The 14,194-nt window shown below is 36.9% G+C and overlaps 1 protein-coding gene across 1 annotated transcript; it reads left to right on the plus strand.

Moving 5' to 3' along the window:
* Positions 1 to 11,065: 11,065 nt before the first annotated feature.
* LOC120235596 (SWI/SNF-related matrix-associated actin-dependent regulator of chromatin subfamily E member 1-like) lies at positions 11,066 to 12,298 on the plus strand. Its single transcript, XM_039237985.1, has one exon. The coding sequence runs from the start codon at positions 11,066 to 11,068 to the stop codon at positions 12,296 to 12,298; it is 1,233 nt and encodes a 410-aa protein (XP_039093916.1).
* The last annotated feature ends 1,896 nt before the right edge of the window (positions 12,299 to 14,194 follow it).

Raw genomic sequence — 14,194 nt, forward strand, 5'->3', positions numbered from 1 at the left:
TATTTATTTATTTTTAGAGAGACAGAGAAAGAGGGTGGAGGGAGAGAGGCAGAGAGAGAGTCTCAAGCAGGCTCTGTGCTGTCAGCACAAAGCCCAACATGGGGCTCGAAATCACAAACTGTGAGATCATGACTTGAGCAGAAATCAAGAGACTGATGTTTAACTGACTGAGCCACCAGGCTCCCTGGGTATTTGTCTTTCCGTCTGACTTATTTCACTTAGCATAATGCCCTCAAGCTTCATCCATATTGTCACAAATTACACAATTTCCTTCTTCTTTTGTGGCTGAGTAATATTCCATTGTATACATATTATTTCACATTTTCCGTAGCTGGACACGTTGGTTGTTTTCCCATGTAAACTATTATAAATAATGCTGCAATAAACATGGGGGTGCGGATATATTTGCATGTTAGTGTTTTTGTGCCCTTTAGATAAATACCCAGGAATGTAATTGCTGGATCATACGGTGGTTCTATTTTTAATTTTTTGAGGATACTCCATACTCTTTTCTATAGTGACTGCACCTATTTACATTCCTATCAATAGTGCACAAGGGTTTCCTCTTCTCCACATCCTGGCCAACAAGGTTATTGTCTTTTTGATAATGGCCAATGTAACAAGTGTGAGGTAATGCCTCATTGTGTTTTGATTTGCATTCCCCTGATGATCAAAGATGTTGAACCCCTTCCTGTTGACCATCTATATGTCTTATTTGAAAAAATATCTAATTAGATTCACTGCCCCCCCCGACCCCCTTTTTTGCTGTTGAGTTGTATGAGTTCTTTATATATTAAAGAGAGGGATAGAAAGAGAGAATCTCAAGCTTGTTCTCATGAATGGTGAGTTCATGACCTGAGCCAAAATCAAGTCAGATAGATACTTAACTGACTGAGTCACTCAAGCACCCTTATTTTCTCCCATTTTTATGTTGCCTTTTCATTTGTTGATGGTTTCCTTTGTTTTGCAGAAGCATTTTTGTTTCATATAGTCCCACTTATTTTTGCTATTGTTTTTGTTTGTCTTAGCTTTTGTGTCAAATGTAAAAAAAACATTGTTGATACTGATGTCAAAGAGCTTACTGTCTATTTTTCTTCTAGGAGTTTTATGATTTCAGGTCTTACGTTCAGTCTTTAACCCATTTTGTTATTTTTTGTTCATGTTGCTGGTTCGTGTTTTGGCATGTGATTGTCCAGTTTTCCCAATACCATTTATTGAAGAGACTATACTTTCCTTGTTGTATATTTTTGGCTCCTTTGCTATAAATTAACTGACCACATATGCATGAGTTTATTTCTAGGTTCACTATTCTGTTCCACTGATCTATATCTGTTTATACACCAATTTCATACTGTTTTTGATTACTATAGCTTTGTATTATGGTTTGAAATCAGTAAGTGTTATGCCTTCCACTTTGTTCCTCTTAAGTTTGCTTTGGCTATTTGGAACTCTTTTGTGGTTTTATACAAACTGAGAATGATTTGTTCTCTTTCTGTGAAAAATGCCTTTGGAATTTTGATAGGGATTGCATTGGATCTGTAGATTGTTTGGGGTAGTATGGACATTTTAACAATATTAATTCTTCAATCCATGAGCAATAATTTTTTTCCATTTATTTGTATCTTCTTCAATTTATTTTATGAATGTTTTACCATTTTTAATGTATAGGTTTTTCTCTTCCTTGGTTAAATTTATTCCTAGGTATTGTATTCTTTTTGATGCTATTGTAAATGGAATTTTTAAAAATCTCTTTTAGATAGTTTGTTATTATTGCATCAAAATGCAAATGATTTTTGTATCTTGATTTTGTGTTCCACAATGTTATTAAATTCATTAGTTCTAACAGTTCTTTTGGTGGAGTCTTTTTAGGGTTTTCTTTATATAATATCATGCCATCTGCAAGTAGAGATAGTTTGATAGTTTTACTTTTTCCTTTCTGATTTGGATGCCTTATTTTTTTTTTTCTTGTCTGATTGCTGTGGCTAGGACTTCCTAGGCTTTCCAATATAATTCTACATTGAATAAAGTGGTGAGACCCTCATCTTGCTCCTGATCTGAGGGGAAAAGTTTGAGCATTTCACTCTTGAGTATGATGTTAGCTGTGGGCTTGTCATATAAGACCTTTATTATGTTAAAAGATGTTCCCTTTATACCATTTTTAAGAGTTTTTATAACAAATAAATGCTGATTTTTTTCAAACATTTTTTCTATACCTATTGAGATAATTATGTGGTTTTTTATCCTGGATTTTGTTAACATGGAGTATTACATTGCTTGATTTTGGATACAGAGCCGTCCTCACATCCTCAGGATAAATTCCACTTGATTATGGCAAATAAATCTTTAAATGTATTGTTGAATTCAGTTCACTAATATTTTGAGAATTTTTGTATGTATGTTCATCAGGGATATTGGCCTGTAATGTTCATTTCTTGTGGGGTCCCTCCTATTCTTTTTTTTTTTTTTTTTGGAAGAGTTTGAGGAGAATTGTTATTAATTATTCATTAAACATTTGGTAGAATTTACCATAGAAACTGTCTGGTCCTGGACTTCTGTCTGTTGGGGTATTTTTGATTACTGATTCAATTTCCTTGGTAGTAATATTTCTGTTCAGATTTTGTATTTCTTCATTATTCAGTCTTATAGGTTGTATGTTTCTAGGAATTATGTATTTTTTTCCTAGGTTGTCCAATTTGTTGGCATATAATGGTTCATAGCAGTCTTTTATGATCCATGGTATCATTAGTAATGCTTCTGCTTTCATTAATGGTTTTATTTGAGTCTTCTGTTTTTTTATGGGAGACTCTAGCTAAAGGTAGGCATATTTTGTTTATCTTTTAAAAAAAATCCAGCTGATGGGGCGCCTGGGTGGCTTAGTCGGTTAAGCGTCCGACTTTCGCTTAGGTCATGATCTCGCGGTTCGTGGGTTCGAGCCCCGCGTCGGGCTCTGTGCTGACTGCCAGCTCAGAGCCTGGAGCCTATTTCAGAGTCTGTGTCTCCCTCTCTCTGTGACCCTCCCCTGCTCGCTCTGTCGCTCTCTCTCTCTCCTAGAAATAAATAAAAATATTAAAAAAAAAAATCCAGCTGTTGGTTTCATTGATCTTTTTTATTGTATTTCTGTCTGGATGATCTATTTGTAGATGAAAGTGGGATAGTAAAGTCTACTACTATTATCGTACTGTTTTTTATTTATGTCTTTATATCTGTTAATGTTCTTAGGTTAGATGCATAAATATTTACAAATGTTATATCTCTTGTGGATTGACCCCTTTATTATTATATAATGACCTACTTTGTCTATTATTATGGTTTTTGTCTTAAAGTCCATTTTATCTGATATTAAGTATAGCTACTCCAGCTTTCTTTTCATTTTCATGAAATCTCTTTTTCCATTCCTTTACCTTCAATCTGTGTGTATCCTTAAATCTGAAGTGAGTCTCTTGTGGGCAGCTTATGATTGGGTCCTGGTTTTCTTATTTATTCAGCCATTTTATGTATTTTGATTGGAGAATTTAGTCCATTTATAAAGTAATTATTGAAAGGTATGTACTTACTGCAGTTTTCAGGCTATTTTGTAATTCTTTTGTTTCTATCTGTTTTTCTTGTTCCCTTCCTTTGTGACTTGGTGATTTTCTGTATGGTATGCTTAGATTCCTGTCTCTTTATCTTTTGTGTATCTGCTATAGGTTTTTGCTTTGTGATTACCATGCTTACTTACATAAAACAATTTGTATTTATGACAGTATATTTTAAGTTGATAACAACTTAAGTTCGAATGCATTCCAAAGCTCTACATTTTAATCCCCCCCGACTATATTTTCTGTGTTTTTTAGAAAAGTTTGTTTATATTGAGAGACAGAGAGAGTACAAATTGAGAAGGGGCAGAGAGAGAAGGAGAGAGAAACGGAGACAGAGAATCCCAATGTAGGGCTCAATTTCATGACCATGAGATCATGACCTGAGCCAAGATAAAGAGTTGGATGATCAACTGACTAAGCCACCCAGGCACCCCTATATTTTATGTTTTTGATGTTTCAATTTACATATTTTTATCGTGTATATCCATTAACAAATTATGTGCAGTTTTACTAATTTTGTCTTTAAACCCCTCTACTAACTTTAAGTGATTAACTCATCACTTTTACATTAGAGTATTCATAATTTTATATAATTCATATATACATATATGAATTCGTGTATATGCCTATATATATATATTACTAGTGAGACTTATACTTTCATGTTTTTCTTATACTTATTAGTGCCCTTTAGTTTCAAGTTAAAGAAGAACCTTTAACATTTCTTATAAGAGCTATCTCGTGGTGATGAACAGCTTTAGCTTTTGCTTGTTGGAAAACCTCTTTATCTCTGCTTCAATTCTGGATGATAGTTTTGCTGGCTAAAGTATTCTTGGTTGGCAGTTTTTTTTCTCCCTTTGAGCACTTTGAATATACCATGCTTCTCCCTCATGCTCTGAAAATTTTCTGCTAAATAATATGCTGATAGTTTTATGGGGGTTTCTTTGTACATAACAAGTTTTGTGTTTGTTTGTTTGTTTGTTTCCCTCTTGCTGCTCTTAAGATTCTCTTCTTGTTTTTTACTTTTGACATTTTAATTATAATATATCTTGGTATGTAGTTGTTTACGTTTCTCTTATTTGGAACTCTCTGTGCTTCTTGGATTTGAATGTTTGTTCCTTCCCCAGGTTAGGGAGACTTTTGGTCATTATTTCTTTAAATAAGTTTCAGGTCCTTTCTTCTCTCTCTCTTCTCCTTTTGGGAACCTTATGATGTGAATGTTGGTCTGCATGATATTCTATAAGTCCCTTAAAATATCTTCACATTTTGTATTCCTTTTTTCATTTTACTGTTCTGATTGTATAAGTTCCACTGTTTTCTCTTTTAGTACACTTATCCTTTCTTCTGTTTCATCTAGTCTGCTGTTGAAGCACTCTCTTGTATTTTTTTCAGTTCATTGTATTGTTCAACATTTTGACTTCTGTTTGGTACTTTCATATATACCTGCTGAGATTCTCACTTTATTCATGCATTGTTCTCCTGAGCGTGGTGAACATCTCTATGACTGTTATTTTGAACTCTTTATCAGGTAAGTCATTTATATCTGTTTCATTAAGGCCTTTTTCTGAGATTTTAACTTGTTCTTTGTTTAAGAACATATTTCTCTGTTTCTTTATTTTCCTTAATTATTGGTGTTGGTTTTTACTCATTAGGTAAAATATGCACTTCTCACAGTCTTCAAGGAGTGGCCTTTTTAGAAGATGAAACTTATTTTTTAAGCCTATTTTAGCTCTTGGTTGTCTCTCAAACCTTTGTGATTGTCCAAACAGCTTACTTTATTCTTAGTGGCTTCCAGTTGGTGAGGGTGTTTAAGACCTGTCAGTGTCTCAAAGGAGAGGGTATCAGTCAGCATTTAGATTCAGGTTAATTGGAAGCCAGATCCTCAGGCAGCACCTTTTAAAGTATGCAAATATGCTTCTTTCAGGGAAGACTCTCTGGTCCCTTTATACTGAGGGCTGGGGTGATAGTCAGTTAAAAACTATTTCTTTGTTTAATACTGTCTCAAACAACCCATGAACATAAACTTCACATGGGAACCAGAGCCAGGCTATCAAAGGTGATGTCATCTGGGCCACAGCTATAAAGGCAGGGTACCAGACATGTACACAAGCCCCTTTCTCGGAAACATCGGGGAGTAGAGATGGGACAGAGGGTGAATGTGAAGGTAACACTTCCTGGACTCCCTTGTCTCTGTACAGGATTGGAGTCTGCCCCTGGATGTGTATTTAATTAGAATTCTGTCCTTCAGTCTACAGATGTACAGATAAGCTAATGAGCCTCTTTCATGGAAAAACTAGACCCATGTTTCAGTCTGCTGTCTTTGGGTTGAAGCAAAGGGCAGCATAGCCAGTTAAGAACAATTTCTCCATTTGTTATAGTCCTATAGGACTTATGAATATAATCCCCATTGGCCACCAGAGCCAAGCAGGCAATCAAGGGACATTCTCTGGGCAACAAATACAAAAACTAGAGTATTAGATGTGTGCATAAACTCCTTTTCAGGAGATACTGATGACCTAGAATGATACAGAGAGGGATGCAATCTGAATCTGACATCAGGAGAGAGACTGGTCCTTAGACGGTTGTTCAGAAGTAGTATTAATTGTGTGAAGTGTTTTGATAGATGGACTTTTGCAAATGATTTATTGAACATCTCGTATAAGTGGTACCATGCAGTATTTGTTCTCTGTTACTGGCTTGTTTCACTTACCTTAATGTCCTCAAGGATTATCCATGTTGATGCATATGGCAGATTTTCTTTTTAATGTTGCTTAATATTCCATTGTATGTGTAAGCCACATTTTCCTTTTCCATTCATCCCATTGCAGACTAAATGCTGATGAAGTATAATAGTAACTAATGAGTGGAAATATTATTTTTGAGAATCCCCTGTAAATATATCACATATTTCTCTATTTGCTAATGATCTACAGCCCTATAACTATAAAATAAAGGTAAGTCATAACATGATTTATCTTTAATGGAGATAAATTGGCTAATTTGTATTTACACTATAAATGATACTTTATTATGTATTTTTATTGGTAGTTTGGTAGTTTGTAATTGATGAAAACACTTTATTATTTTTCATGCACATACTATTGGATATAAAGTCATATTTAAAAATAAAACAGAGGAAATTTTGTTATTTTAATCTGAAGGCTAATCCTTCCTCTAAATGCCACCACTGATAGACATTTAGGTGTTTCCACATCTTGGCTATTATGAATAATGTAGTAGTGAACACAGGAGTGCAAATATCTCTTTGAGATCCTTATTTCAGTTCTGCATAGATACCCAGAAGTAGGATTGCTGGATCATATGGTGTTCTGTTTTTCATTTTCGAGAAACCTCCCTACTGTTTTCTGTAGGCTGTGCCATGTTAAATTCTCACTCACAAAGTGCAGGGGGTCTGGTTTCTCCACATCCTTGCTAACGTTTGTTATCTTTTTTTTGTATATATATAATAACCATCCTCACAGTATGAGGTATTTATTTCATTGTGGTTTTGATTTGCATTTCTCTGATGATGAATGATATTGAGCATCTTTTCATGCATCTGTTGGCCATTTATATGTCTTCTTTGGAGAAGCTTGTCAACTTTAGGAATGGTGAATAGGTAGTGAGAGGTAAGGGTCAGGAATTTCCTCGTACTAAGATTCCATATAATGGGAGAGAGTTAAAGGTCTGTAAGAATATTGAGATCCATATAGGAAAGAAGTTGAGTGCTGGGCAATCCAACTTGACAAATCAAGTAACCACTGCATGGTTTATCCTTGATTGACTGACCTGAAGGCAGGGAATGACTTGTGGAAGGCATTGATCCATCATCTGCTGACATTCAATGTGTTCCTGAGAAGCCTGATATTTGTTCTTTTGTGGATGAGATTTTATTTTTTAAACTATCAGGGAGTTTATATATCCTTTTCTTTATCTTCAGTGTTCTGAAATTTCATGCCATGTGTTGAGGTAGGCACCTTTTCTCATTTACGGTCCTGAGCACTTGGGTATTTCAATCTAAAGACTTTTACTTCTGAGAAATTTTCTTCTCTTGTTATCTGATAGTTTCATTTCTCTCTTTTTCTTAATTCTTTCTGAAACATTTATCAGGAGGATGCTGGGCTTGCTGGATTGCTTCTCTAAGTCATTTGTTTTCTCCCCCTTTTTCCTGTTTCTGTGACTATTTTTAGTGGGTTTACTTTACTTTATTCTGCAGCTTATCTCTAAATTGTTTCTGCTTCATAATGTCCTGTACTTGTTTCACAGATAAATATATTTACATTCTTTTGAGAATACTAAGTAGACTCGTTTAAAATATGTATCATATAATTCCATGGATATCTCTTTTTTGGCCACTTTTCATATATAATGAGCAGTCATTCAAAAAGTCATTATTTTTGTCTTTTTATCAGCTTTATTGAGATATAATTCATATACCATTTAAAATGCACAATTCAGTGGTTTAAATATATTAACAAATGTGTGTAAACATCACCACAATCAATTTTAGGACATTTTCATCACCTGAGAAAAAGACTCTACATCATTTAGCTACCATCCCACTGCTTTCCATCTCCTTCAGCCCTGAGCAACCACTAATCTACTTTGTGTCTCTCTATATTTCCCTATTCTGGACATTTCATATGGGTGGAATCTTATAAGATGCAGTTTTTTGTGACTGGTTTCTTCCACTTAGCATAATGTTTTCAAGGCTCATCATGTTGTAGAATGTATTAATATTTCATTTCTTTTTACGGCTGAATAATGTCCCATTGTATGGATTTACCACACTTTGCTTATCCAAATATATAGTGGATGGGCATTTGGTTTTTTTCAGCCCTGATTATTATGAATAATGCTGCTATATACATTCATGTAAAGTTTTCTGGTAGGTGCATATTTTTATTTCTCTTGGGCATATACCTGGGAGTAGAATGTTTGCATTAAGTGTTTCAATATCTCTGTACCCTCCCTAACACTTGTTATAATCTGGTTCTTGATTCTAGTCATCCTTACTGGATGTGAAGTGATATCTCATTGTGGTTTTGACTTACATTTCTCTGATAACTAATAATGTATAACATCTTTTCATGTATCTATTACCAGCTGTAGATTTTCCCTGGAGAAATGTCTATTCAGACTCTTTTTTTTTAATTGAGTTATTTGTCTTTGTATTATTGAGCATAGGATTTCCTTATATATTCCATATGCAATTTCCTCCCCCTACCCACTCTCCTCCATATGCAATTTCTTTATCAGATATGTGATTTGTGAATATTTTTTCCATTCTTTGCACTATCTTTTCACTTTCTTGGTGGTGTCCTTTGGAGCACAGAGAATTTTAGTTTTGATGTGGTTCAAATTATATATATATATATATATATATATATATATATATATTAGTTGTCGTCATCATTGTTCTTGTTGTTGTTGCTATGGTTTTGATGTCATATCAAAAAATCTTATGTCGCATCCAAGGTCATGTGTTTTCTTTTAAAAGTTTAATAATTTTGGTTCTTAAATTTTGGTCTTTGATCTATTTTGAGTTAATTTTTTGTATACGGTGTAAGGTAAGCATCCAAATTCATCCTGTCCAGTTGTTTGAACATAGTTTGTTGAAAAGAGCATTATTTCCCCATGTTAGTGATTTGGCACTCTCAACTCTATTCCACCGACCCATATGTCTATCCTGGTCTCAGTAGCATACTGTTGGTAACTATTGCTTCATAACATGTTTTGATATCAGGAAGTATGAGTCCTCTTACTTTGTTCTTCTTTTTCTCTGTTTTCTCTTCTCGTCTTTCCTTTCCTTTCTTTTATTTCTCTCCTTTCCTTCCCATTTTCCACTTTCTTTCCTTTTTTCTAATGTTTGTTTATTTTTGAGAGAGAGAGAGACAGAGAAACAGAGAGAGAATGAGCAGGGGGAGGGGCAGAGAAAGAGGGAGCTACAGAATCTGAAGCAGGCTCCAGGCTCTGAGCTGTCAGTACAGCCAGGCTTGAACTCATGAACCGCGGGATCATGACCTGAGCCAACGCCAGACACTTAAACAACTGAGCCACCCAGGTGCCCTCCTCCCCCCCACCTTTTTAACCAATTTTTAAAATAATAAATTTATTCCCTATCCTCGTCCAAGGAAACCTATTGGATTATCTTAATATTATTGTAATAGTATTATGATAAACTTATGGATTTAAATGTATTCTGAGCTTCAATCAACTGTAATTGTCCTTTTTGAAATCATTCCATGTTTTGTTCTTCAAGCTGACTTCTAAGTACAGCTGGGGTTCCTAGTGATCTTAAATAATTTGTGTCTGTCTGGTATGACAAAGTGTTTCAGGGTTGTCCTGGGCATTTCTTACCCTAAACATGGACTCAGCCAAGAAGTTTTGCTCACTTTTAGTGGAAAATGTTATTTTAAGACAAAATGTGAATGCTATGGAGAATCATTGTTTTTTGGTTGGTCCGTGTTTTGAGTCCTCTTTGGTGGAAAGAGCTGAAAAGTTTCTATCCTGTGTGTGACTGTGTATCAAAGGTCAATTTAGAATTAGTTCTACAAAGAACTCTATATACAATGTTCACCACCAATCCTTACGTCAATGTCTTTCTAGTATTTGGTTTTCTGAAATGTATACTTTCTCAAAGGGATTTCTCAAAGGGATCTTGGGAACATTTTCCCTGAGTTCTTGCATTTTGATAAAAGTTTGTATGTGCCCTTTAAACTTGAAAGTGAGGTCTTGAGGCATAAAAATCCCTGAGTCATACATTTCCTTTTTGACTATTGTAAAAACATTACTTGATTTTCTTCTGCCATAAAATATTAGTTTTGAAAAATCTGATAATAGGAAACTACAGAGCAGTATATCTAATGAACATAGATAAAAGAATCCTTCATAAAATTAGCAAATTGAATATAAAGTAGTACTTGCACAAAATAGTACATGACCATATGGCATTTATGCCAGGAGTTCAAGGTTGCTTTAGTATTTGAAAATCAATTAATGCAATTCACCTTATTGACAGAAAAAAGGGAGAAGAAAACATAATCCCTTCAAAAGTGAAGAAAAATATTTGACAAAATTTAACATTCATTTATGATTTAAAGAAATCTCAACAAGTGATGAAAAGAAGGAAAATTTCTCAACCTGATTAAGACTATCTTCAAAAAATCTACTGCAGAGACGCCTGGGTGGCTCAGTCAGTTAAGCATCTGACTCTGGCTCAGGCCATAATCTCATGGTTCATGGGTTAGAGTCCTGCATCAGGCTCTGTGCTGACAGCTGGGAGCCTGGAGCCTGCTTCTGATTCTGTGTCTCTCTCTCTCTTTGTCCCTACACTACTTGTATTCTGTCTCTTTCTCAAAAATAAAAACATTTAAAAAATTTTAAAAATCTGGGACAAAGGAAAACGAGGCCGGAGCTACGGGCGCTTTTTCTGCCCGCGGTGTCTCAGATTCATTCTTAAGGAACTGAGAACTTAACCTTTCAAAATGTCAAAAAGACCATCTTATGCCTCACTTCCCACCCCAGCTACTGCAACACAAATGCCCAGCACACCAGGGTTTGTGGGATACAATCCATACAGTCATCTCGCCTACAACAACTACAAGCTGGGGGGGAACCCGGGCACCAACAGCCGGGTCACGGCATCCTCTGGTATTACGATTCCAAAACCCCCAAAGCCACCAGATAAGCCTCTGATGCCCTACATGAGGTACAGCAGAAAGGTCTGGGACCAAGTAAAAGCTTCCAACCCCGACCTAAAGTTGTGGGAGATTGGCAAGATTATTGGTGGCATGTGGCGAGATCTCACTGATGAAGAAAAACAAGAATATTTAAATGAATCCGAAGCAGAAAAGATAGCGTACAATGAATCTATGAAGGCCTATCATAATTCACCAGCATACCTTACTTACATAAATGCAAAAAGTAGTGCAGAAGCTGCTTTAGAGGAAGAAAGTCAACAGAGACAGTCACGCATGGAGAAAGGAGAACCTTACATGAGCATTCAGCCTGCTGAAGATCCAGATGATTATGATGATGGCTTTTCAGTGAAGCATACAGCCACCGCCCGTTTCCAGAGAAACCACCGCCTCATCAGTGAAATCCTTAGTGAGAGTGTGGTGCCAGACGTTTGGTCAGTTGTTACAACAGCTAGAATGCAGGTCCTCAAACGACAGGTCCAGTCCTTAATGGTTCACCAGCGAAAACTAGAAGCTGAACTTCTTCAAATAGAGGAAAGACACCAGGAAAAGAAGAGGAAATTCCTGGAAAGCACAGATTCATTTAACAATGAACTTAAAAGGTTGTGCGGTCTGAAAGTGGAAGTGGATATGGAAAAAATTGCCGCCGAAATTGCACAGGCAGAGGAACAGGCTCGCAAAAGGCAGGAGGAAAGAGAGAAAGAGGCAGCGGAGCAAGCCGAACACAGTCAGAGCAGCATGGTTCCTGAGGAAGAGCAAGCTGCCAGTAAGGCTGAGGACAAGAAGGACGACAAGAGCGTCCCGATGGAGACAGAGGAGACACACCTCGAGGAAGCGACGGAGAGCCAGAATGGTGAGGAAGGCACATCTACTCCTGAGGATAAGGAGAGCGGGCAAGAGGGGGTGGACAGTATGGCTGAGGAAGGGACCAGCGAGAGTAACACTGGCTCAGAGAGCAACAGTGCAACCGTAGAGGAAGCGCCAACAGACCCCACATCGGAAGACGAGAAGAAAGAATAAATGTTGCCTTGTTTTATGTGTTCTAAATACTTTTTTAAATGAAAAAAAATGTTTTTTGAGTTTAAAAAAATTTTAAAAAATCTGCTGCAAACATCATATGCAAAGATGAAAGTTTCAGTGCTTTCTACCTAAGTAAGATCAAGCTTAGGTAGAAACACTATTTCAATACTTCTGTGTATCACCAATTCCAATCATGTAAAATATATTCAATTCCTTTCCTTATTTAGATGGTGACTCATTTAGCTTTTCATCATTCATCAGCATGTGTTTATGGAGGACATAGTCTGTCAGGTGCTGGGTCAGGCAGAGAGGATACAAGTTTGAATAAGACATGAACTTGGCCCTCAAACAATCGCACACAGACCACTATGCAGTGGGATAAGACAAACACAGCGTTGTGTACACATTTCCTTGGTGGCACAGAGGAAGAGTGACTAGCCTGGTATGAGCGGAACATTGGGTTTACAAAGGGCTTGATCCTGAACCATGTTCTAGGTTCAAAGAACCTTGGGCATGAGGAAGACATGCCCCAAACGGGGGCTGGAATGTCCCAAAGCATGGAGCTGAGCCAGAAGCCTGGTTTGCTCTGTAATAGTGATACCTCATATGGCTGGGATAGAAGGTGTAGGTAGAAAATGGCGTGATACGCAACCAGAGCGTCAGCAAGAGGGTACTACTTGTGAAAGATTAGATATAATTTTCAAGGTAATGAGGATTTTAAAATAGGAAAGTGACAAGGTCAGATTTGTGTTTTATTAAGACAATTTAGGATATGGTGCTAAAGATGGATTTCAGCGGGAGAGAAATTGGAACCTTCTGCAAGAGCCTCAGGGAGATGAAGAGGGGCATATCTGGAAGAGTGAGGAAAGAGAGACGGGATACATTCATTTGGCAGGACCTTGGGAAATATGAAATTTAGCAAGCGAAGGAGAAAATGCATTAAAGGATGGTTCTTGGAGTTCTGACTTGGGTCACCAGATGGATAATAGACCCATTAACCAAAACTGGGTATACAGGAGAACATTTGTTTTGATGAGTGACAAAGACACTGAGTTAAGTTTTGGAAATGTTGAATTTGAGATGCCTGTGGGGGCACCCAGCAAGAAATATCCAGAATACCAATAAAAACACAGGCCTTTTACATAAACACAGAAGCATGAACTGGGGATTATCTATTATTGATGAAGTCATCATCACATATGCAGTGCTTAAAATTATTGGATCAGATGAATTTTCCCAGTGTGAGAATGAAGAGTGAGAAGTACAGTGCATAGGAATGGAATGTTGTGAATAGTAACATGCAGACTTGGTATGGAGCTTCTTTGCACAGTTGGGCAGGTTGTGCACAGCACATTTCCAGGCACTGATCGTATCAACGTCCATGGGAAGGGCAAACTCTGGAGTTGTGTAGTGCACAGCCTATGTGGCTATAAGTGGTGACTGGTTGAGGAAAAGACTGTGTAGAGCTAGGAAAGGATTAGAGATAGGAGCAGAATGAGGAAAGAATGTGACACAGAAACCATAGAAACAGAACATTTCTCTAAAGAGGAGGGAGCAAAAAACTATGTCTGAAAGCTCTGAAGAAATCTAGTAGTTTAATCTTAAAGGTTTGCCTGTTAGGAGCTCTTTGGTGACTTTTCGGAGAGAAGTTTCCATGCACTGGTGAGGACAAAAGTTCTAACTCCATGGGTGGCCACGTGGGTGAGGGTGAGACCCTGGAGACTAGAATGCAGACCAGTCAACGGTGCTGAGTGTGAGGAAGAGAAGGGAGAGAACCCAGAAAGCTGGGAGGCTTCGTTCGGTCCTGCTTGTACCTCGGTGTGTACCACAGAGAGGAGCCGGAGTGGAGAACTAGCTGGTAAGAAAGGAAGGACATGCCACAGAGAGTACTTTGGC

This window comes from Hyaena hyaena, unplaced genomic scaffold, assembly GCF_003009895.1.
Source record: "Hyaena hyaena isolate Hyena2069 unplaced genomic scaffold, ASM300989v1 scaffold_133, whole genome shotgun sequence".
Taxonomy (NCBI): Eukaryota; Metazoa; Chordata; class Mammalia; order Carnivora; family Hyaenidae; genus Hyaena; species Hyaena hyaena.

Coding starts and splice junctions, on each gene's coding strand:
- LOC120235596 (XM_039237985.1), top strand. CDS start 11,066: ATGTCAAAAAGACCATCTTATGCCTCACTTCCCACCCCAGCTACTGCA.